The sequence below is a fragment of the Micrasema longulum genome, unplaced genomic scaffold (genome assembly GCF_059751315.1).
Source record: "Micrasema longulum isolate JH-2025_06_02 unplaced genomic scaffold, ASM5975131v1 h1tg000435l, whole genome shotgun sequence".
Taxonomy (NCBI): domain Eukaryota; kingdom Metazoa; phylum Arthropoda; class Insecta; order Trichoptera; family Brachycentridae; genus Micrasema; species Micrasema longulum.
Genome location: NW_028277635.1, coordinates 1,088,255 through 1,115,436, shown reverse-complemented (window position 1 = coordinate 1,115,436; position 27,182 = coordinate 1,088,255). Strand labels below are relative to the sequence as shown.

The following is a 27,182-nucleotide window of genomic DNA, read 5'->3' as shown; positions in this document are numbered from 1 at the left end:
ACAAAATGAAGACTGGACGGAAGAAACATGCTTAGTAAATTGTAGATTTTTTACTTTCTTTCACTTTTCTTATTGACTAATCGTGTTTCTTCCGCCTTATCCAAAACTTTTTGACCACTTTGTTGATGACAGATAATGTTTAAAAAGTTTTTTGAGTGACATAATAGTGCGTGCAGTTAAAATTTGGCATATTCAACTCAAACTCATAAACAAACTGACTAAGCATGTTTCTTCCCTTCCGTCTTCAAATGTTATGTGGTGTAAAGTATTTATTTGCATCATAATCATCATCATTCCCTTTCCGCACCTCAAGGTGCATAGGGTACTGCAAGGGTACACCAATCGCAGCGTATCTTAATCATTTTTGTTACATAAAGGTAAGATGATCAGTCTGACGCTTTGGGTAGCAGTCCAGGGACTATAAAATATTCTGGTGTGAAACCACCCTATTAAATAAATATTCCATTTCAATCATGTCGGAAATCGAACCCGAGACCTCTTGCATGGTAGGCAAACGCGCTGACCATTACACCACGAGGCCGACGATTTATGTATTTAGATAGTTTTACAAAACAAATATTACTAGCCAATTATTATTTCTCAACTATTTTTTTTAAAGTTAGTTATTCAGACGCTTTCCGATGACACACCATCCTCTTCATGGTGTTTGTTTTTAACGAAAACCATCGTCATTCCACGAAACGATGCGATCAATATTTTACTGTTATAGGTGCTGTCATAAGCTATGCAAATGCCAATAATTCCATATTATTCCTCCCCCAAAGAGGTTGTTCATCTATGTTGAAATATATAAAACTCCTTTGTTAATAAATGTTGTATTTCGACCTTGTCGAAAATCGAACCTGCAGCCTTCTGCGTGGTAGCCAAACGTGCTAACCACAGACTAATCATAAATAATCATCATCATCAGTGGCGCTACAGCCCGTTGTGGGCCCTGGCCTCCTCCAGAATTTGTCTCCATTTGTCCCTGCATCCCGCGGCTCTCCTCCAGTTCGTCAGGCCAATCGCTTTAATGTCACTTTCCACATTATCCAGCCATCTTAATTTTGGTCTGCCTCTGCTTCGTCTGCCTTCCGGAGTGGTATAAAGAATATTTTTTGGGGTACGGTTATCATTCATTCTGTGCACATGACCCAACCATTGTAATCTTCTTATTTTAATAAATTGTGCATGTTGGGTTCGCCATACAGCGCCTCTAATCCATGATTAAGCCGTTTCCTCCACACTCCGTTTTGGTTGACAGCACCAAATATCTTCCTTAATATCTTTCTTTTGAATACTAATACCATATTTTCATCTCTTTTGGTCATAACAGATCAATATTAATTTATATTTTATGTTATATTTTGGAAAAATGGGTTTCAATTTTTTTTTTAATATCATCATTTTACCAAAAATATCAAACATATCTACTTACACGCACTATACATTTGTATATCGAAACAAGGTTTTATAATTTGTATTAGTGGGTAAGTGAAATTTACAAATATACAGGTGGTAGGTATTACAAATACTTTAAACAGTGTACATTATAATATCAACAATTTGATTTTACATAATGCTACTTCAGGTTAGCCTGCTTAACAAGGCATCAAGTTCTCGGCGTCTTAGACTTCGGCTGCTAATTTAGTTGGTAGTTCATGTTACAACTACGAGATGCGAACCTGACTTGTGAGGATGCACAGGAGCTGGCATCCGACCGAGATGCCTGGAGGATCTTTGTGAACACCATATGCTCCAACTAGGTAGCGGACATGGAATGATGATGCCTCTTCGTAAGTCAACTATCAAATAATTAGTAAAAAGTTAGTGCAAATACCGATATTGCGCTATTTTGATCGAATTTATTTGATGTTCAAACGTGTATCTCGGAAAGTATTAATTCTCCAAAAAAAATTGTTATGATTTTTAAGTAAATTTTATTTTCTCAGACTTTTATATATTTTTTTCTATAAAACCTTCAGGGACGTAATTATACACAGAAAACTGATTTTAAGCACCATTTTTTCAAATCGCGGCATGAGCTGTGGTTGTTCAAGGTCACAAACTTAAGGTTTTACTAAGGACTTTATGTCCACCGATCCAGTTAAGTTTCAAAACATAATAACCTTTTTTATAAAAAAAAAGTAAAAACAGTACATACCGAATGACCTTGAACGTCCCATACTTAAAATAAATCTCGACAACCACCCAATGGATCTAAACCTGGTTTTCGCAGTCATGTATAGTGTCCTAAAACAAAGCTACTCGTATTTGTAATATCTTTAAAAAATAAATATTAGTACGTCAGATTCGTTTCTTACCGAAAAATACCGTAAAAATCGGTACTTTACCGGGCGCCTTTTGGTAAAATTACGTAATTTTACATCCATAGTAGGTACCCACCCATCTTTTCAGATTACCGGATAGAATTATTCTTTCACTCATTTTTTTCTTCGCACATACTTCCCTTACATTCTCCCAGAACTCACGCTTCACATCTTCAACTGTCGAATTGACGGGAATATCCGTTAATCAATATAACGCTAGTTAGGTGATCCGCCTGAGACTGGCGCTAACAAATTCATACTTATTCAGACACTCTACCGTTCTAGGAGAGAGCATCGCCGCAACACACTGACTTGCTCTTTCTGATTCCGGAACACCAGACCACAGCAGAAGCGTGTCATTGTGCTCCAGCGAACCACTCTCCCTTTTCATGCTCTCACTTATAAAGGGTTTTTCAATAAGGACGGGCAGATGTTGAAATAAAATAAAATAAGTTGTGTGTGACGTATTAACGAAATTCTTTTTTTTTATTTGAAAGGCCCATAAGTGCCATTAAGTTTGAAATATGACATCGTTTAAATGTCCGCCTTGGCTTCTTACGGTGGCACGGATCCGAGTGGTCCAATTTTCAATAGCTCTTCCGCATAGATCCGGCTGAATTTGAGCAATGGCCTGTGTTATGTTCACATTTAGGGCATCGGTCGATTGTGGTTTATTTGCATAGACCTGTGACTTCAAGAAACCCCACAAGAAAAAGTATATCGGGGTCAAATCGCACGACCTCGAGAGATAACCTTACCCTCAAATCGTTCATGCATTGTGGATGCATTATCACCTAGTGAACTTCGCTTAGGTTGGTGTCATCTCATATACGGCTATTTTACTTGTTAACACAGCCATTCATCTAAAAATGCGCCTCGTCGCTAAAAATGATTTTTCGGCGAAAATTGGGGTCGTCTTCTAAACGATTCGAAGCCCAGTCAGCGAACAAACGGCGTTGTCTATGGTCATGAACTTTGAGCTCCTAGGTCAGTTGGACCTTGTAAGTCCCGACGCAATATTCGCCAAGTTGAAGTCTGCGAAAGGCCGAGTTCATGTGCACGGCGAGGAATCGACAGCCTCGGGTTCTGCTGTACTCTTACACAGACAGCGTCAATGTTCTCGGCCGATCTTGCGTTCATTGAACGTACCGGTGTTGGCTGATTGATTACCGAACCGGGCGTCTCAAATTTAGCCACCAAACGTTGAAGAGTTTACTGTGAAGGGCCACCACGTCTACCGTAAAATGGGCAAGGCGCGCAACGTTTGCAGTAACGAACACTCATTTTGATAATAAAATTGTATCATTTGAACGTGCTGTACAATTGTGTAAGTTGCCATGGTGATTTGGCATAAGTAACTGAATAATAAAAAAAATATTTGACAGATGTCATCAAAACAAAATGGCCGCCACGGGCCGTCAAAATCATCCCACGCCAATTAAAAAACCCTTTATAAAGAACATCTAAACCCTTTATCTTCATACTATCACATAGTTCATTCATCTTCTTATCTTATTCTCCTCTTATTTTCCAAACGCTGGCACTCTATTCTCCTCTTTACACCCCCCCCCCCCCTGGGCACTTCGCACGCTTATTTTATGTTCCCGCCAAAATGAACACGAAATTTTGAGCATTGATCGCATTGATATATTATCTCTCAATCATTATACACTTTTATTTATGTTTTCACACTAGTACATAAACACAAAGACCCTTGCTAGGACGCGCTTCATATTCCTCCACCTTACGTATAAACAATATTTGTCTTCTATTCTCACATATGTTCTTCACAGATCATTTTATTTTTTTAATTTGTATATTTTTTTTCACACTTTATTTAATTACATAATTTGAAGAAGCCTCACACAAATGTGACCGGCCTGGCCACAACGAATAAAAAAAGAAATGGAGAGTGAATGCGGGCAACAAAATGAACGGCACACTAATCACAGTAATTTCTAATAAAAATATGTCAATCGAAGCTAAACTGGCAGTGCACAACGGAATTTTAGTCTTAACACTTATGGTATGGAAGTGAAATATGGAACTGGTAGATGAAAGATGAAAGCCGAATGAATGGAGTCTAAATGCGATTTCTTAGGCGAATGTGTGGGAAATCAATGTATAACAGGGTTACAAATGATGAAATCAGATTGTAAATCTGAGTCAGGTATAATTAATAAGATTAAGAAAGGGTCTCTGAGATGGTATTTATGGCGAGAATGAACGGTAACGTAGGCGAGGACGACCAAGGAAGTCGTGGCATGATCAGATAAACCAAAATCTTAAGTCTGGTCATGTCAAAAGCAGGCAGAACCGAAGGGCATGTATGACAAGATATATGAATGTGGAAGCAGCTAGAAATGTATGCCAGGATAGACGTGTGTGGCGGTCCATTCACTCTGCCTAACCCTATTGGGAAATAGCGTGATAGTCAAAGTAGTAGTAGTAGTAGTAGTAATAATAGATATAACAAGAAAATCACAAAGCTACTGTTTCATATAATAATTATAGTAAAAGTATAATTACCATTCATCATCTTTAAAAAAGTTCAAACGGTCTGTTCCATAGAAACAATACCCTACATTAAATATATCCGATACGTGGGAATAAATATTCCCGAGTTCATCGAGTCTGTTTAATACGGCATTACAAGTACGAGGTCTGTTCAAAAAGTATCGCGAATTTTGTGTTTTTCAAAAAATATTTATTTATTCATGAATATCTATTTTGTCCCCTTCAAAGTAGTTCCCACCAATTATAATACACTTGTGCCAACGTTTTTTCCAATGCTCGAAGCTGACATCAAAAAATCATTTTTTGTGATCTTGTTCAGTTCCTCCTTCGATGCCGTCTTCATCTCCTCAATCGTAGCGTAGCGTCGTTCTTTCATGGGCCTCTTCAGTTTTGGGAACAAAAAAAGTCACAGGGGGCCAGATCTGGGGAATACGGTGGCTGCGGCTGATTTTGGCGGTTGATTTTGGCAAAAAATTCGCCCACAAGCAACGATGTGTGAACAGGGGCGTTATCATGGTGCAAAAGCCAATTTTTGGTCTTCCACAAATCTGGGCGTTTCTGGCAGATTGCTTAGCGCAAATTGCGCATAACTTGCAGGTAATATTCCTTATTGACCGCTCTATCCTGTGGCTAGAACTCATAATGCACCACGCCCCTGAAATTAAAGAAAACTCTAAGCAATATATTCACATTCGACCGAACTTAACACGTTTTTTTTCGGTCTTGGCTCGTGCTGCAGCTTCCATTGGGATGATTGACCTTTGGTTTCCACGTCATAACCATAAACCCATGATTCGTCACCCGTTATGACCCTCTGGAGCAAATTTGGGTCGTCGCTGACAGAGTCCAACAGCTCCTGAGCAATGTTTTTGCGATGCTGTTTTTGGTCGAAATTGAGCAATTTTGGTACAAATTTCGCGGCAACCCGTCTCATGACCAAATCATTGGTAAAAACCGAATGGCACGAGCCAATCGATATGTTTAGGTCCTCAGCAACTTCTCTAACGGTGATTCGACGATTGGCCAATACTATTTTCCTCACTTCATCAATGTTTTCGTCTGTTGTTGACGTGCTCGGGCGTCCGGCACGCTCTTCGTCGTTCACATCTTCTCGGCTCTCTGAGGACATTTTTTACCATCGATAAACGTTGCTTCGGTCCAAGGTAGCTTTATTTTTTGGAATAGGCAAAAATCGAAGACGAGCCAAAACACGTGCAAGCAAAGCAGCTGAGGGGAGACCCTTAAGTCCACCATCCACCCGCAGCTGTTATAGAGTCCTGAGGGACTCTCTGTCAGCTGCGCATAGAGGAAAGTTATTATAAATATTCCTAAGGAATACAAACTCTATGCAGATTAAGGAGGGGGGAGGAGGACGTATGGACAGAGGCCAACACCTCCTCTCCACCCCTCAGGATCCCCTCAATGCCTCTGTTTCAGCAAAGCAGCTGTCAAAAATTAACTGAACATTCAAAATGGCCGAACTTGGCAAAATGGTGAATGTTACACAGCGTGTAAAGTAGCCACTTAAACCAGCCAACGGCAGGTCATAAGCCTTGTAAATGCCTAGAATTCTATATTCCCTTTTCTAAAATGTACTCCATCTCTGTTGTAATTTGTTAATCTCGTGTTATTTCTTTTACAAAATTCTAGCTTTACAATTTACACGCTCGATGGCTATTTGACACACCTACAATGACACTTATTTAAACGCTGCCATTCTCAGTAATATTGTAGCTACTTTCTTTGTGATAATCGAGATTATCTTTCAAAAATGTTATAGGATTTTTAGAAGACAAATCCAAATATGTATATGTAATGACACATTAGCATTGCTTTAAGGGGTAAAAAGAATACATAAAAATCAATGAAAAACATATGGTTTTAAGATAGTGTGTTCATTTTGTTTTAAGGCTCAGGAGAATTGCCGGAAGGCAATTCTACTTTTTCAGATATGACTCTATTTTATCGGATATGCGATATGTATCTGAAGACAAAATTGTGCATATTATGATACTGCATTGATTCACCAACCGCAAGGTAATTTGATCATTTTTGTTACATGGGGGTAAGATAATTAGTCTTACGCTTCAGGTGTCAGTCCTGGGACTATGAAATATTCTAGTGTAAGAACACAAAAAATACACATACTTATAAGAACCACAAGAATAATAATTGAATCATTACTGTATTATAAATAAATAAAATAATTATTTCCAACCAGTATCATATTAATTTATATTACCGTTTTTGTATTGCTAACACATTTGACTCATTTTACCCCTTTTTTCGTTTGAATAAATTAATTTTATATAATATACACATACTCAACTTAGATATATTTTACGGCTCTAATATAATACTACCGTCATAAGAAAAAAGGCAGATATTTGCAAAGGTCATATTTTGAGACATGACACTTTTTAGTATTTATCAATTTTATGTTAATTTAAAAAAAAAACCTCAAATAATCTTAAATTAAAACGCAGTATATCGATTGTTTTTAAAGCACAAAACCTGTGTGTCGTATCTAGACTGAGTTTTTGCGTATAGATCTCTAGAAAGTGTTATTGCTTAAAAACTTATCGTTTTTCGTAATGAAATAACTTTTTTACAGAACATTGCTATAATATCATCTAATGGTTTCAAATTTCTTGTAGAACATTATCTCATATTTAAATCATTTTGTGAATTTTTGAGAAAAAACTGCCTATTTGCTTATGACGGCAGAGTACCTACCTACTTAAAATTTCGTATTTTTATGAGAGTACATTTTTTATGGTATTTGATCGCAAAATAATATCTGTAAGCTAATTAGGATTATTTGTATAGGTATTAGGATTTTTAATTGTGATTACTTAAAACATTTTATTTACTAAATATTTTTATTACTATCAACAAAAAATAAATATTGTACAAAGTTTACCAAATTCACACTTTTCATAAATGCAAATACTTGTAAAATGTATATTTTCAAATATTTTAAATAATTTATTTTTCTGTATGCAGCCCCTACTGGCCTATGCCCATGGGCCGTTCCGTTTCGGAGTTCACAGTTTCGGAGTTCACAGTTTCGGAGTGTCAAGCATATTATTTTTTGTACATTAGTGTACTTTCACACAATAGTTTTAGTTTGATTTAACAAAAGTTTAAAGGGAAATTTAAAAAATGAAATTAAAAAATATATAAGAAAAGAGAAAAATAAGATTTTCAATACATCATACTTTGACGTATGAGACATATTCCTCAGCTTCCTTTATAATCCTTTAAACTATCCATTTGCGGACTCTCTAGGACAAAACTCTCTTTGAAATCATTATTATTAATCTTTCTTACCGAAATGTTCATTCTTGAAAAAATATAAAGATTAGTTAACCCCGACCTAACACGGATTTTCTAGCGAGTCGGGCAAGTTCAAATGCATGGGTCGTTCCTAGTTGATTCACTATAAGCGGTGTCTCTGTACCTATGTATGTTAAGGGTTAAAAACACATATTTTCATTGAAGATTGGCATGTCAAAAGTCGAAATAATCGGCGTCCGTAAAAGATGCACTCGTATTAATGCAGAGAAACCGAGGTCTCTGCAACATCAGAGTGATATGGCGTTCCATCGTCTCTGCCTACCCCTGCAGAAACGGGGCGACACGATGCCATCGCCTGTTTTTTATGTTTGTTTTTTTTTTTATATAAATAATTATGAACTTCGTATACACTACTGAATTACCATGAAAATATGAATCATAAAACACAACATAATTATACTGTAAATATGTATGAAATACTCGACAATATTAGACGATATATTATTATTTAATAAGATCAACATTCGTCTACCAAATCACAGGACTAGAAACTGTCAGTTATTTAGAACTAATTTTAACTAACGCCTTTAATAATACATTGGAACGTATCCAAAGAAACTGTAATTTGGTATGCAGTGATGTTACTTTATTATACAATTGTTTGTTTGAACAAGTCTTTGTGTTCTAATAATTTATAATGAATAGTTTTTTTTTTTTAATATATATTTTCATCATTCATACATCATGGTGCATTCATATGCAGTATCATTACTGCATTGGTACACCAACCGCAAGGTAATTGGATCATTTTCGTTACACGGGGGTAAGATTAGATTAGTCTTACGCTTCAGGTGTCAGTCCTGGGACTAAGAAATATTCTAGTGTAAAAACACAAAAAATATTTCATGTCAACTATGTCGGGAATTGAACACGAGACCTCTTGCATAGTAGGCAAACGCGGTGACCATTTGAACACGAGGCAGACGATATATTTATTTTCTAATTATTTTATGTATAACCTTCTAGACGTATTAATGTATGTAAAAACAAAATAAAATAAAAACTGCGCTACATAAATCATATTTATTATCTATAATGAGATATCAAGAATTTATACATAATATTTTATTTATAAATATTTTGTTTCTTCATTTCGTATATTTTTTTGCTAAGTTTACATATTTATACTCAGGGCCGTAGCCAGGGGTACGCCAGGGCTGGCTCTGCTTGCTCTGGAAGATTTTTAGCCTGCCCTAGCCACTAGCCAGAACTTTCACTTTAATAATTATAAACATTTGTTTTCATTAGAGATAAAAATAATCTAATGAATTTATTGATTGGATGATTAACGATGACGTTCTTAAACGATATGGATGTTACAACAAATCGGTTGAAGAAGTTATTAAATTTTTGGCTGTCAAGTTATCAAATCGCGGTATATATCGACGGTGGAAAGGAAAAAGTTACCAAACGACATGTACTCGTAGCAACTTTGCAGAAGAGCCATTTGTTTTTTTATTTATTAATTTTTAAAAATATCATACATCGTGGACCGCCGTGTTGTCGCTTCTTGCTATGTTGCCTGCGGGAGCGATACCTTACCGATACCACGGCATACATACAGGGTGTTCTTTAAACCCTGTCACATCCGAAACCACGATGATCAGTATGGGCAAGAAGACATGTTAGCACATTGAAAAAAGTGTTTAGAACGAAGAAAATTTAAAAAATTTAAATATTTGAAAAAAAACAAATGGTTGCTTACTTCTGCAGGGGAGAAGCGAGTGGGGCGCGACCGTGCGGTTGACGGTGTATCAGACCCCCCCTCCTCCCTCCTCGTTTCTCCCCTGCAGAAGTAAGCAACCATTTCTTTTTTTAAAACATTTTTTAAAAATATGTTAGTCAATATGTCTTCTTGCTCATACTGATCATCGTGGTTTCGGATGTGACAGGGTTTAAGGAACATCCTGTATATACAACTTGCATATACATATATATCTTGGTACTGGTGTACTTACATAGATAGATGCAACCAATAACTAATATTGGAAAATATACATACTACATTGTATAGTACTATTTTTTGTATTCTTTTGTGCTATGTTATATTTTTTAATGTATATTATATTTTTTTGTGCTATGTAAATGTGATTTTTTCTTAGTTATTTCGGCGTGATTCCTATATAATTTGAATAAAAAAATTAGATTCGGGATTCTTAATAAGTGTTTGGGGATCGCCGGATTTCAACAAGTTTTCCTCTTCCTGAATCAAATGCTAACCTAAGAGTAGATTTTCTTTGACATGTATTTTCCCTAATACAAAGGTCCGATAGGTATTTTGGACCCATTTCATGAAGGGATTTGAATACTGTCCAGCACAGCTTGTATTTTATTCTCTCTGGGCTTTTTAACCAGTGCAAATCTCGAAGATGTTGTGAGATGTGAGAATATTTTTTTACTCCCGTAATAAGCCTTGCTTGATATTGAAGATCATCACGAAAGTGGACTATTTCGCAGTCATTTTAAATATACATTGATCAAAAATAAATCAAACTTCCAGCATGCTCTAAATACATACCAGCTGATGATACGTATTTTTAATCTCCGGAGACACAAAATAATTTGACTTGAGACATGGGCCGCGATTATAAATGCTATCTTCCGGTACATATCGAGACGGTATAAAGTAAAATCGATATTTATGTATGGAAATGTGTACACTATCATTAACATTTTAATTATATTAATCGGTAACCTGTCATTGAACATGTTAAGACAAAAAAAATGTATACATATTATATTTTTCATACAGAAAACTTAATTTGACTTTGGGATAAAATTGACGATAAATTTTAACCCGTTGGAATACGGGTCATGGTCTTTCAAAGCGTCGTTAACAATATCGGTAATGCTGATGTTCCATGGTTGAATATTTTAGCGGATGGCACACTTAACAAAAATAATCGTAAAAATATCGCGATTGGACTTAGATAATTGTAGTTTCGGCAAAAAAACGAATGTCTTTTATGACGAAAAAAATCTTGCACGATACATAACGATATCTGGCGAAAAAAAATCGGTACAAAATGTGGAAAATTTCAGCATGCCTCGTCAGTTTTTAGCCAGCCCAGGGCCTCGATTATGATGGGAAGTTAAAATTTATCTTCAATTTTATCTACAAGGTAAAATTAAGTTTTCTGTATGAAAAATGGAATATGTTTACAATTTGTATTTCTAAACATGTTCAATTACCGGTTACCGACGAAGATACTTTGAATTTTCATACAAACATACATACTTTCGTACATAAATATCGATATTAGTTTTTAACGTCTCAGAATATAATGATGAAGATAACCGTTCATAATCGAGGCCCTGATGACAAAGTCTGGCTACGGCCCTGTTTATACTAAAATGACACAAAAACCCGAAGGCCTCATAACAGAAAGAGGTAAAGATTTTATCGATGATAAGTAGATACGGTACAACTTGGATTTTGTGGGAAATGGAAATGTACGACTTGGAATAATATTGTCTCAATTTAATAGAGAAGTTTCAAACAGAAATCACCCGAATGCATAAGTGGATTATATCGTCAAACAGCAGATAGGTTTGTATGAAAATGAAGTGTTTTAAAAGTGGTGGGTTGCAGAAAGATTATTAATGAATAGAAAAATTAATAATTTTACACACGTAAATTACGATCCTAATTACTTCAATCACCTTGCAATGTAATTCGCTTCGTCATCTTATTCCCTTTTATGTCATATTTTTTATCTAATCTAATAAAACTACATGCGATTAAACAAAGGCGAATAGTTCATCATTATGTAATATTTTAAAGATTAAGATTTCATTATTGTAGACAATTACTAATTTTCTGAATGGCACAACAAACAACAACGCTTCGCCATGTTGCGCAAAATGTAAGAAATTGTTGTTGCTTATATAGCGCCATTTTCATGTTATATATATATATATATATATATATGTTTTAATATATTTGGAACCCTGTATTGCGTGTCATGTACAAGGCTAAGGTACTCGGAAAAATCGTTATTGTTTATCTTGGAAATGGGATGTTCGATCACTGATTTTGGTTTATTACCTTTAATAGTCTAATCACCATTGTTGCAAAGTCCAAGAACGATGGCGCGTAGTAACTACTTTTAATGACAATGTGAATATCTGTTAAGGATATTCCATCTTTCCTGCGTTATATTATACCTATCTCATGGGCGATTTAAGAAACTGATTTTAAACATTATTAAATTTGATTTTAAATTAATAACAAGCAAACTGAGCGTAAAATGCGATATCTCGGGTGAATGTGAGATAAAACTATTTATGATGGGATCCCAAATGTCGAGATCCGTGCTAATGTAAGGCTGAGACTAGCATTATCGACAATATCAAGAAAGTAGTGCGGCGGTTGTTTCGACATGCGGAGCGAATGGACATCAAAATAACGGCCAAGATGATTTACGATCCGAATGGTAATGGATGCAGAATGCGAGGAAGACTGAGAAAGGCATGGCACAAATACTTGAAGATAGACATGTGAAGATGTATGAATGTAAAGGAAGCGAAATATACATGCAAAGACAGAGAGACATGGCGTTCTATCCACTCTGCCTCCCCGAATGATTAGATGACCTAAGTGCGATTCTAAAAGTTGTCAAAAAAAACAAAAATATTTTGTAATCTCCAAAGCTTGTGGCACGCCATCGGCTCCGTAACTCGAAACCTTGTGGCGTGAGGCGTGAGTAAACACACGGCGACATTTTAAATTTATCCAACCGAATACATTGGTCACCAAGATTTTGATATAACTTAAAATATTATCTGGAGAATGTATATTTTTTTATTTATCAAAAGTATACAAAAATTAAAATATAAATGATCATGTCCTACTGAACTGCATAAAATGCAGTTCGTCAGCAGGTGCTAATAGTTAAGTTCTAATATATGTACATAATCTTATCTCTTAAATTCTATAACATATAAAAATTCTTATTACTATGGAAAAAAAGAAAAGTATATCTCCCATGTTCATCGAAAATAAAAAATTATCTTATTAAAAAAGATAAACACAAAAAAATTTCAACATAAAAAACCACGTTCTAAAAGCCAGATTTTCAGCAGACGTATTTCTATTGAGCCAGATAAATTCCTTTATTATTTAAAAATATTTACGAGTACATGAAAATAACATTTTTATATGTATAAACTTATATGTATTTATTGAATATGTAATATATTTTCTTTCCTAACTTTGTATACTTTGTGGAAATCTGTTATTAGTTCTGAGTTTATACACTATATCTGTTTGTTTACTATAAATATGTATGTAGAACTGTTGATTTCCAAAATAAAATAAAATAAGTTTTTTTTTTTAATGGGAGCATATTATGCATTTTTTGTATATTGTACTCTAGTGTTCTTTTCCCGTATTTATTATGAATTTAGGGAGAGCTAGTCAATCTACACTAGTGAACCGAGTATTATATACATGCTCCAATTTATTTATATATTATTATATAAATAAATAAATAAATTTATTATTATATGAGATTATTTATTGGTAACAAACATTTAAAGCCATATGCTGATTTTTTTATTGAAGTAATAAGTCAGAACTTTGTACATACATAATACATGAGATTATTAGAATTATTTAAAGATATATTTTTTTAAGAGGTTTAGGAGATATTATTTTTTAGGTGTCTAATCAATTATATATAACAAAAAAAAATTAAACACGCTTGTATAAAATCGAAACGTTTTATGTAAAATACATAAAATACGACATACTCAATTACTAAAATAATTTGCCGACATTTGGGTCATACCTACATTACAATACATAAATAAATGTGTGATTATTTATTATGTGTGGGCTTGAAGTGTAAAACATTGGAGAAAAAAATATTTAAATAAAATGTATCGATAGATATTTCTGACTCGTGATGTAAAACCAAAATCCAATTCATGTGAAAGCGCATCAATTTCATTTTTATAAAATGCCATGCTTCAAAAGATAAATACAACCGTGCAAAGATCTTTCACTTTTCACTTACGAATAATATCGGTGAGCTATCCTCCAAACTAGAAAACACAACAAACGCGGTATTCAATCATTATAAATACGCTAATTTTAAAACTGAACAATAAAAACACGATTTGATCAGTGTGTTGAAAAAACGTCAAATTGTGCCAGAAAAACACAAGCTGACAGCGATTGGAGATTGTCACGATTCGTCACCAATAAAAACAAACACATGGAAGAAAAATCAACCAGCAACTGTCAGAATCAGCAATCAGAAGTTAGAATCAGAAGAAAAAATAATGTTGCTAGTGGATGCTGTAGATGTAAAATAAAGAAAAACTAAAGTTATATTCAACTAAAGTTCTTATTTATAATTGGTAATTTATTGATAGTTGGTTCAGCGGTTGGATAATTTATTTTTTGTGAAAATCGTATCAAGTCAAAGCTTTTAAGCTTTGTCTTTAATTATTATATTAGCAGCAAAATGAAATGACTCATAAAATTATTTATCAATATTCTATGAAAACGATATTACCCGAATTTATCGAATAAAGCCGTGTATATAATAAAATAATTAACTATAATTAGTACCACCATTTTTTCTTGGAATCCTGGGAATCTAAATAATATTTTGTATTAGAACCAATTTTCAATTCTTGGTAAAATAAATAAAGGGTATTTACTCACTTTTTAATAAATTCTTTCAAGTCTTTTATTTAAAAAATAATAGTTTAGGTTCAGAAAATATTTTTACAAAACCCAATATGCGATTCCAACCCAATACACAATTATTGTTACATGATTTTATCGAAAATGAAATTATTGATTATAATAAAAATACGTATATGGTTTTATTCCACTTTTATTTATATTTTTTAACCAGTGACGGTTTCGTCGTGACCAACATCGCTACACTGGTGAGAGACTAAACAAATTTCAATTTTATATACTATTGCGCAGGGGTTGTAAATTATGATTTTATATAATTATGGAAATAAAAGAATTAAAATAAAAATAATTTGAGTGTAAATTGAAAACAATTGTGTGAATTTATAAATAAAGGTAGAATAAAACTTTGTACGTATTTTAAAGTTCCACCAAGAAATGTCAGTAGAAGAACTCAGTCGCATAAATTTATTGTTAAACGTGTTTTAAAAAAACAATAATCCTTCGTTTAATTAAGGCATTATTATTTTTAAAACATTTAAAAAAGGAATATTAGCGTTCTTTTCATTTACCCAAATATTTTCATTTTGGTGGTCATTTTCAACGAGCTGTAAATAACTCACTATTAGAAAATGGAAACCAAGTTTGGGTAGAGTAGGGTTTGAACCTCGGACCTCTGGCCCGTAAGTCCGCAACACTAGCCACGGGACCACAACCCGATTCTTGAATCGTTTATTGTTTTATTTCGAATTCAATTCCTGACCACGTCAATTGAAAATATAAGAAAACGTACGTGAAGACAAATATTTTATTTTTTTAATATGGAATTACTTAATTTTTTTAAAAAATGTAATGCCAATTGGACTATAAAACTTATAGTCCTTTCCAAAACCTTTATCTCTAACAATAATTTATCATTATTGATTAACTAAGTGATTTTTTTTCAGCAGATAAATTTCTTATTTGATTTGTAATTTTACTTTTTTAATACAAAGTAACTTGTGGAATAATTTTTTTGTGTCTTAAAGTTTGCACATTATTCATTTTTAATCTTAAAAACAAATGTTTTTTTTTATTTTTAATATTAAAGTTTTCAATATTTATTTTCAGTGGGTCCAAATGTTTTTTACGAGCATTGTGTTTTACCCTCAAATCGTGTTTTCAAGATAGACTAAAGAATTAAAGATATATGGATGTGATGAAAATGGCAGAATAGTGAATTACGAGTATACAACAATAAAATGATCACTGATTACCAGTTAAAAAATAAAATTAGCCCTGCAAGTGCATAAATTTTTACAGTAGCTTTAGAAAATAATAAGTATTTTTTATATTGTATTTTTATATTTACGGCATGTAATGTATGAAAAGATACATGAGTGTGGAAGAACCTAGAAATGTGTCAGGATAGACGTGTGGCGGTCCATCCTTTCTGCCTACCCTTATGGGAAAAGCGTGATGGTAGTAGTGTAGTAGCAGCCTCAAATGAAAAATACATTATGTTACTCAGAGTACGCCATAGGTTACGCATTATTACTCTGAGTTTATTTATTTATTTCCTCAAATTTTCGGTAAGAAATTTGTTTTAATTTCATTATAAAATGGCAACTCCGTAAAAACGATTTTATGGTAACTAGTCTATGATTCAGAATTTCCATGGAGATCGCGAAATCCAGAGACAGCGCCAATTTCGTTCATTTGTCTTTGCGCAGCGAAACGTGCTGCGCGCGTTTATTCTCCGTTGTCCGACGGGATTTGCTGCCACGCTTTGCTTTGTCCTTTAATCTGGTGAGTGATCAATTGTAGTGATAATACAATGTGCATTTCATTCGTCCTTCATTCGTACTCCAGCTGTGTCCAGTGCTACATGTGTTAGCTTCTGATATTTTTGAAACTAATACTTGTGAAGTAAACGATCGCTTCGATCTCTAGCGATCCACGTGCACACCTCAAACTCTTTGATTTGACTTTAGTTGTAAGTCTACTATTCTTTTGGCATCATATCAACAGTACTAGCTGTACTTTTTGTTATGTAGTTTTATATCTATTATACTATGGGCTTGTTAACTCAGTGATCTGGATATACCGTTGTGAAGTGATGTCGGATTGGATTAGTCACGATATTTTTTGTCGTGTTCTCGGGTACTGAAAGTTATTTTATGTCGTTGACGCGAATCAAGCAATTGCGCGTAAGAAAACTATTCGTTTTGATCTAGTGGATTTATAATAATATAGATCTTATGTGTGACGTCTACCGTTCAGTTTTTGAAAATTTTAAATAAAGTTTTATCAACTATATATTTTTTGCTTTTGTGTGAGTGTAACGCTTGATAACTCGTATTCGTTAGTTGAAACGTGTTAAATTATTTTGAATTATTTTTCTAGATTTTTCTTTCTCAACAAAATGCCTTCTGACGCCAAGAAACGTGAGCAGCAGAAGAAGAAGGAGGCAGCAAAGGCCCGCGGAGGGAAAAAAGGAGGAAAGGGTTCAGATAATCCTAATGAGAAAGAATCATCACCGCCCAATGGAATATCCATCGATACTAACGGGCACGAGAAGGAGATGACTGCTGAAGGTAAAAATCTATGTAATTTTTATTGTTTCTTAATTTAAGCGCTAAAGATAGAAATTGTAAACAATGGTTTGCCATTATCTTTTAAATACAAATACCATTTTTTTGTGGATTTTGAATTTCATCATAAGTTTTTTTAAAACTAATATAAACATACATTTAGATGTGTCACTGCAAATAAAATAAAGATTCTGAATGATCTAGGTTTATTCTGTTCATAAATATTATAATATTTGCGTAACACATCTGATAGTTAAATTATTATTTTAAAATGACTATCCTTATTTAAAGTCTGAAATAGTCTGTTATTTATTTATTTATATTATTTTTCAGAGGAGTTATGTCTTAAGCTTGAAGCAGAAGCAAAAATGAACTCTGAGGCTCGTTCTTGCACTGGAAGTCTGGCTGTCCACCCGAGATCAAGAGATATTAAAATCGCCAACTTCTCTGTGACCTTCTTTGGCAGTGAACTTCTTCAAGACACACTTCTGGAACTTAATTGTGGACGTCGTTATGGTTTACTAGGACTCAACGGAAGTGGTAAAGATAAATTTAATTGCATTATTTATTACATTTATGCTCATAAGAGTCTTTTAAAGCTATGCTTTTTTTTTACCCTGTCTTCAACAACTATAAATTAGAGTTTTTTAATAAATAAATTTATTCGTATGATTTCCCTAAATATTTTACAATTTTAAGATCATCTTCAAATAGTTATAAATAATCTTGTCAGAACAACAAATCAAGTTGTGGTAGATCGGGTTTCAAACTTGCGATCTGTCATCTTGACACTACTGCGGGACTCCAACCTGACCTGACTCAGGATTAGCCTTTTACCAGTAGCAACAGAAAAATAATTTATAAAATATTATGATTTATTTGGTGAATAATTTTCAGAATTTACATGGATTTTCAAATGTGTAATATGTGTATTTATTGTAATGATTAGGTAAGTCATCACTTCTAAGTGTGCTGGGAAACAGAGAAGTGCCAGTGCCGGAGCATATAGATATCTTCCACCTTACTCGTGAGATGCCCGCTTCTGATAAGACCGCTTTGCAATGTGTTATGGAAGTGGACGAGGAGCGAGTCAAACTAGAAAAGCTCGCCGAGGAACTAGCTCACTGTGAAGATGATGGTAAGATTACGTATTTCCATTCTAAAATTGTATTGTGAATACTGACCAAGCCAAATTTTTGCAATATTTAGATTTTTTGGCAAAGTTTTAGAGCTGGATGTTATCTTTTACTGAAAAAAAAAGCCGAGTCAACTTATATCTCTTTAGTTTTTTTTACAAAATTGATAATTGTATATTTGTCATGATAGTCTATGAGCACCTGGTACAGGAAATATTGACAAAATACAAAACACTTCCATACTAACACAATATATGGCTAATGCTTTGTCTAAAATTTACTAAATTGCTAAACTATTAGTTTGTGACTGTAAAATTTTCAATTTTGATTTGTCGACAAACAAAATTGGGACTTAGTCAGCTCGCGATCTATTTTTTTATTTAACCGTTTTAAGCCAACGGGTCTGATTATTGCTCCCGACTGGCGAATACAAGTCAATCATTGGTTTCGTCGTTCATACAAACGGTTTTTGAGAATCATAATGTATTTTTATGTAAGTAGCTAATTTAACTCAATTTACATAAATTCTCTAGGTTAATTGAGTGTAAAATACATAAACTGTATTTTACACATTGTATTAAAAATAGGCTGGGATTAAATTGTTTAAACCCTCAATAGACTTTCCATGAATTTACCTTGCAAATTAAAAAAAGTATACAAACAATAGTGCAATACAATAGTAAATTTTTCTCATATACAAAAGTTAAATATGCACACCATAACTCATCTATATAATATTGTTAACAATGTTATTGTGTTGTCCACATGTAGACGTCCCTTCACTCTAGTTTATATTCACGCTGTTTGTTTTGATTTTACAGAAGCACAAGATCAGTTATTAGATGTATATGAACGCTTGGACGATATAAGTGCAGACACTGCTGAGGCTCGTGCTGCACATATCCTTAATGGTCTGGGCTTTACCACACAGATGCAAAACAAACCAACCAAAGACTTCTCTGGAGGTAAACATTTTCTCCTGTTCATAAATCTCAGTGAAGTTTTTTAATTTAGCATATTTGAAATATCTGTCATTCTTGCTTGATAAACTCCCTAGATTTTGACTTTTTACTTATTTTTTTTAAATTCTGGTCTTTATATGTGTTTTTTTCCCTTTAAGGTTGGCGCATGAGAATAGCTTTAGCTCGAGCGTTGTATGTGAAGCCGCACTTGCTACTTCTCGATGAACCAACCAATCATCTTGACTTGGATGCCTGCGTCTGGTTGGAAGAAGAATTGAAGCAGTAAGGGTCGTTTTCAAAACCAAATTTAGATTAATGCGATTATAACATTAACCTGAACTTGTAATCTAATTTCCTTATGTTTCTTTTAACAATCATTATTTTATCTCCCACCTGTTAAATGTTCATAAAATGATATGTAGTCATGAGTATTTATTGGATTTAAAGTATATATTAATTATTGTATATTCAAAAAAGAAAATCGTTTTCTTCATAAACTAATATGAAAATTCTTGTTGCGATTGACTGTTTTCTTGACGATACATAGCGTTTTATTTTTAATGCGATTTTGTGCGTTGCTTTACATATTTCACGTGTTTTCCAAATTGATCTCTCCCTAATAGTATGTACTTGTTTCTTTTATAGATATAAAAGGATATTGGTTTTGATTTCTCATTCCCAAGATTTCCTTAATGGTGTCTGCACAAATATAGTGCACATGACGAAAAAGAGACTTAAATATTACACTGGAAACTATGAAGCCTTTGTACGTACTAGAATGGAGCTTTTGGAGAATCAGATGAAGCAATATAACTGGGAACAGGATCAAATATCTAATATGAAGGTATGCATTACAGATAAAATTACAACTTTTCTATAGTTTGTCTCAAATGATTTGATGTCGCACAATAGTTTATAAAATAGAAAAAATATATATATGCAAGGCCTTATTAAGTGTTACAAATTATCTTTAGGTAATAAGAAACATACATTATATCCTTATTGATCATAACTTGAGTCTATCAATCTTTGTCGGATTAAAAGCCTCATTCATGTTCAAATTTAATTGTAAGCTCACAAATGGTTCAGTTGGCTACTTGCTTGCTTAAGCATTGTGCTATCTTTTGAATTATTGGGTATGCCATACACAATGGGCACATTCCTTTTTTATAACTTATTACTTTACAAAATCACGGAATCAGATATGTGATCTGTTTTTTTAATTATAAATGTTTGGATTATTTACAAATATCACCCAAAATAAAGAAAAACTATTATGTAATATGGACTTTAATCATCATTTAGAATGCACGGTAGTTTTTTTTGCAGTATTTAGTAATAAGTAAATCATTTGAGTTAAAGTATTGCTTATTTTTAATACAATTTATAATTGTTTTCAGAATTACATTGCACGATTTGGTCACGGTTCAGCTAAGTTAGCCAGACAAGCTCAATCTAAGGAGAAGACTTTAGCTAAAATGGTTGCTCAAGGGTTAACTGAAAAGGTCACCGATGACAAAATTCTCAATTTTTATTTTCCGAGCTGTGGGACTATTCCTCCTCCAGTAATTATGGTCCAGGTAATTTATCCTAAAAAAATATATAATAATAACAGAAAAAATTGTAAATTTCCAAAGAAAAAGTTGTTTTAAAAAATTGTTTCTCTGGATTGTTCATTAAAAGTTATTTATATAAAATAAGTTGTCATATTACTTTATTAGACTATTATCTATTTGAAATAAAAACCCCTTTACAAATATTATTTAAAATAAAATAGCCATTTGGGCTTATTATTTGCTACTTTACAACCAATGTAACTATCAATATTTAAAAAATATAAACATGAGGAATGTTCTAATTTTTTTTCAAAATGGCCCTCAATGGATAATCAACTTGTTTTCACAGTAAAACTCAATCTGTAGGACTTAGTTAAGCTTTGAACATACCTAGCCTACGTGAAATCACAATTGAATTATTTTGATCACATCGTAGTATCCAATTAAAATATGTCTAAAACTTGTTTTTAATCTAATAATCTTATTTTCAGAATGTTTCTTTCCGCTATACTGATGATGGGCCGTGGATCTATAAAAACTTAGAGTTTGGAATAGATTTAGACACGAGAGTAGCTCTTGTAGGTCCCAATGGAGCCGGAAAATCTACACTCCTTAAATTACTTTATGGAGAGGTATTGTGCTTTCATTATACCTAAATATTTATTTCTAACTTCATTTATCATTAAATCCCCTATCTTACAATGGCCAAATCTGTAATCATATTTTTTTTTCTTTTAGCTTGTTCCCTCTTCAGGCATGATAAGGAAGAATTCTCATTTAAGAATTGCACGCTATCATCAGCATCTCCATGAGCTCTTGGATTTGGACCTTTCACCTCTCGAGTACATGATGAAGGCCTTCCCAGATGTGAAGGAACGTGAAGAAATGAGAAAAATTATTGGGCGTTATGGCCTTACTGGTAGGCAGCAGGTTGGTAAACTTTTAAAAATATTTTTTTAATCCAATCAACTGGCTTATGAGAGCCCTAATATATAAGCATTAACCCAAACAATCTTAGAATCCATTTAAATGTAAAACAGGTTTAGTCATGGCATGATCTAGGCAGACATGGCAAGTGTGTCATCTCAAGTCAGGAGTGATAACACTGCTTGCCTCAAGAATGCTCTCCTTTGCTGTAGGAACGTACTGACAGTACTGTTTAGTGAGATTTTGTTAGCTGTTCCGAGGATCCTTGACAGGCTTCTACACACTTGTAACGTGACTAGAATTTTTATGCATTATTAATCTATGAATTTGTAAAAAATGTTTTAAATTATCAGTACGTACTGCATTCTAAAACATAGGGCGGGATTGTCATTTATTTTCACCAAGTCAATTATTTATTTTTTTAGTACTGACTTTGTGTGCAATGTATAATGTTTATTGTGCTTAGGCCGTATATATAATAAATACATTTCTATTAATATAATTTATTATCATTAGTTTATTTTCTTTCTGCATGTGGTAATTTTCTACAAAGTAAAATGTTTTTTTTTTTTCTTATTTGGGAATATTGACCTTGCTTATGTGCAATGTACAAGGTGCATTTTTAGAGTCGATTTGATTATCAACAATATTTTAAGTATGTTCAAATGTTTGTAGACAGGCAGGATTTCACTTCCTAGGGAGTTAAGATCTAAATTTATCGCAACAGAGGTAAAAAATTCTTGAGAGGGGAATATGGATGTCTAGGCATTTACAAGGCTTATGACCTGTCATTGGCTGGTTTAAGTTGTGAAGTAAGGTACTTCACAAAAGTTAACAAATGGAAAAGTCAATGTTTAAACATGGGAATCATGGTGAATGTTACACAGTGTGTAAATTGGCCAATTAAACGAGCCAACCAGGTCATAAGCTCTGTAATGCCTAGACTTCTGTATTACCTTTTAAAAATGTTTTCCCTCTCTTTTGCTGTAAATTTAGATTTTATTATCATTAATGTTCTTTGCTAATAAATTGACTTCATTTAAGTTCCAGTATATATAAAAAAAGTCTCGGGTTCGATTCCCAGCATGGTTGACATGAAATATGTATTTAAAAATGTGTTTTTACACTAGAATATTTCAAAGTTCTGGACTGACACCTGAAGTGTAAGACTGGTCATCTTACCTTCATATAAAAAAAACAATCATTAAGTGTGGAAAGGGAATATAATATAATGAAAAGTAGATTAAAAAATTCAGAGTCTTTATCAAACAGTTTGTGTTGGACTATAAATATTGTAATTTTATTTGCTTTCTTGTTAACCTGCATGCTTATTTTTTCTTATATAACTTAGTAGGCTGAGCAAAACCTATATTCACAGTTCAAAATATGAGACAAAAATATATATGTGTTTCTAGGTATGTCCAATTCGTCAACTTTCCGACGGGCAACGTTGTCGTGTTGTATTTGCCTGGTTGGCGTGGCAAGTCCCACATCTCCTGCTGCTTGATGAACCTACTAACCATCTTGACATGGAGACCATCGACGCTTTGGCTGATGCCATCAATGATTTTGAAGGTGGCATGGTGTTAGTCAGCCACGACTTCAGACTTATCAATCAGGTATTTCATTTATTCATTTTGACAATATTTTTTTTCTTTTGAATTATTTTCTGATAAATTAATGATAAATACTTTTAAAAGACCACATAGTCGCACTGGGATCTCATTTCACTCTATAATGAAGTCTTAACCATCTAAGTAAACAGGCTCATTTTTTTATATGTTAAAAAATTATCTTTATTGGTCATATTTTGATTCCTTAAAAAATATGTCGGTCTCACAAAACAAAAAAATAATTTATGCATTTTGTATCTAAAATTTATACGTTATGTGGACAGCAAAGACACCTATCTAAAAGTTCAGAAAACTCACTATCAAAGTAGTTAGTGGAAGATGATAATCTATGATTTAATATTCTTTTGTTATTCAAAATTGTCAACACAAAAGTGTAATGGCATAGAATCATTAGATTTTTCCTCCTTCGTACTTTTGAATTACTGTCATTTTTGTGTTTAAATCAATTGCCTTTCTTTGCTCTTGACAAACAAAGGAATTGACAGTGCCTTTATGTATACATATCCCTAAAAGATTATAAAAATCCACTGATAATGCATGCATACTGGATGAATCTGCTGCTAATTCTGACCTCGGTGCGCACAATGAAACAAATGTAGAGCTAATATAAAGGTTCGGCGGAGGCAAACAACTGATCACGGATTGTAGTCGCATAATTGAACATTCAAGAGTTGCATAGGCTGTTAGTCGACGAATATAGTGTTAAATTAAATTAAAATTGCAATTCATGTTATTGAAAAAAGAAATTTAAGCCTTCAGACTATAGTTAAGCAGAACTATATTTTTAAAAATTAAAAATATATACCTATATATCGCGGGGTAATTTCTACTCTTGCTCTTTGATCCATGCAAAATTAAAATAAAGTTGTATTAAGAAAAATTAAATTATTTCCCAATAAATTTCTTAACAAATTTAATATTTTATTTAATATATTTTTGCCAAGCACCCTTGAGGTTTTATATTGCACACATAAATGCTGCTACATAAATGGTCAATATTAATAAAACTTTTTCACAGGTTGCTGAGGTCATTTGGGTGTGTGAACACGGAAAGTGCACTAAATGGGAAGGTGGTATTCTCAAATACAAAGATCATCTCAAGAGTAAGATCCTTAAAGATAATGCAGACACAGCAGCTAAACTACGCAAGTAATAAGTAGGGTTGTAATTATCAAAAATAATAGTTTGAATGCCCGATGATAGTTAAACGTGTATGTTTTTATGCAAATACTTTTGTGCTTCCCTTTAAGTGGTTTATTCTCATTGTTTTGAAATTAACCCATATTAAAATGTGTTTCTGTTAGGGAGCTTTAATTTTTCATGTTACAAAATTCATCAAATCAATTACTATTTATGTGTGTTACTGTGAGATAGTGTTTTGCAGATTACCAGGTCGTTTCTGCCAAAGTGCAAAAATTTCCTTAATCTGCACATTGACGTATTCTACACCGTTTGTGTCAAAAGTTAATTTCAGTGTAACTCTAAATGTTACACATCTTTGACTGTTTATTATTTAGGACATCAGCGGATTAACTAGATAACCTACTTGGCTAAACTATTTTCCACATATCAACTGATCTAGCAAGATAATTTGCAGACCTACTAGATAATCTGCACTGTTTTACACATATTGACATTGACAAATACGTACATCAATTACAATTGAAAAATCAATTTACCAAAAACTGTCTAAAGTAGACTTCTAATTTTGATTCTATATGCCTCAATTATTTATCAAACTTTCTAAATCAATGTTAACTACTTACTTTTTGCTTTTTAATGTGATTGTAATCATGTATTATTTTGGGAAAAAGGTTTTCGAACAGTGTACATAAAATATAGAAATATATGTTTTTACCGATGAAAGTAGGATTTACTGGACCATTTTTTTTTCTTCTTAATGTTCGAAATGATTATATTCTAATGTCTAATATAAAAATTGCAATATTGAAAAGGCTTATGAATGATATAGTATATTACATACTATGTGATGTTTTTTAATAAAATCAATTAAATAAGATATGTTAATGACTATTGGGGATGAATGTTATTAAAATTGTGTTTCAATTCCCCAAGATCTTTTTATCCGTTTTTATAAGTTTTATCCGATGTATTTTATTTTCTTAGTAAATTATGTAATTTTAAACTTTATGCTATCTCCCAGTTATAAAGATGAAATTTTTAGAGTATCTCATGAAAATAATAGTGGATATAGTGAAGCTTTTTCGTGATAAGGAAGGTTACAATGTTAAATCAGTTTATATTAATTTCTGATTACATGTTATATTACAAATGTAGCGTTAACAAAACAAAAAGCACTTTTGTGATATGGTATACCTTATTTTATAAATAAGGTACAATGTTTATATATATAATAATATAATATATTATATACAAGTTCATAGAATTGTCAAATTTACGACATGATGTATGCATGTAGGTAAACTGGGAATTAATATTTTCAATCTATTCTGAAGTTGGCATTGTGTAATCATAAACAATACTTTTATATGTTTATTTATTTTACATCTTTCTACTCATTATTTACTTATTTATTGTGTATAAAACTATCAGAATGTAAAAAAATATCATAATGTCATAGTACCCATTATTACCCTTATTTTAGCATGTTTTGTTTAATGTATTTAATAAAATTTTATTGCTGTACTAGCAATAAAACTTCATGCTCACTATATTTTTTAGAATAAAATTTTTGTGATTTATAAGTAAATCCTACCAAATGCTCTACAATATTGATACAGCTTTACTTTTTATTCCATAATCTGTATATGTATTCTTTGTTGCGTTTGTATAATTATTGTCTATGAAATCAATAAAATAAATTATAAATTTGACGCAAATTAAAATGAAAATAATGTATCACAGTTTATATAAAAATTGTGAGAAAAAACTTTAGGTTATTGGAATTGACGGTAACTGTGATAGATTTCTATGTATTAATTTATGTATTTTCTATTTTATTTTGGTACTTTTCAATCTGTTTAGATGGTCCTTTTTTAATTAATCTCCACCCAGGAAACTCTTGATTAATCTGTGTATTGGAGGCTTTCAACTATTTTATTCATCTTATTTAATAAACTTACTTTCTAAACAATATAAACTGTTTTCTTTTTTAACCATGCACAGTGCGTTTGAATGTTTAATAAGCCTATGTTAATGTGAGTGCCTGTCAGCGAACCAAGTAAATATATATATTTTTTGTGTTTGCAGTCACTATAATATTTTATTTGAACATTTTTTGTCACTCACAAGCAAAGTTTATTGAAGATTTGAATGGACTGTATGGCGCATACATCTACACACCAATTCCGTATACAGGGTGGGGCAAAAGGTATGCCCGGGTTTAGGGGAGCAATAAAAAAAAACTACTGATGTTATGGACATGATTTTTTTTCACTAGATTTGCTAGTTCAAACAGTTATTTTAACGTAGTTTTGAAAATGATTTCTGCAATATGACTTCAGCAGTTATACAATGTTGTAGTCGATTTCTGAAGCTTCTGGCACATCTC

General features: G+C 32.7%; 2 protein-coding genes across 2 annotated transcripts in view; one reads left to right on the top strand and one right to left on the bottom strand.

The window, feature by feature from the left end:
* The window catches only part of LOC148281587 (tetratricopeptide repeat protein 39B-like), a 77,762-nt gene extending 63,309 nt beyond the window's left edge, over positions 1-14,453 (bottom strand). Inside the window, exon 1 of the mRNA XM_088226493.1 lies at positions 14,228-14,453. The gene's annotated coding sequence lies outside the window, so the exon portion shown is untranslated. The remainder of the gene's footprint in view (positions 1-14,227) is intronic.
* Positions 14,454-16,527: 2,074 nt separating this feature from the next.
* Positions 16,528-26,765, top strand: LOC148281586 (ATP-binding cassette sub-family F member 2). Its single transcript, XM_088226488.1, has 12 exons — positions 16,528-16,650; positions 17,248-17,438; positions 17,769-17,975; positions 18,385-18,573; positions 19,393-19,536; positions 19,692-19,815; positions 20,179-20,377; positions 20,934-21,113; positions 21,581-21,721; positions 21,828-22,019; positions 23,432-23,635; positions 24,669-26,765. The coding sequence occupies exons 2-12, from the start codon at positions 17,267-17,269 to the stop codon at positions 24,801-24,803; spliced, it is 1,887 nt and encodes a 628-aa protein (XP_088082614.1). The 5' UTR covers positions 16,528-16,650; positions 17,248-17,266; the 3' UTR covers positions 24,804-26,765.
* The last annotated feature ends 417 nt before the right edge of the window (positions 26,766-27,182 follow it).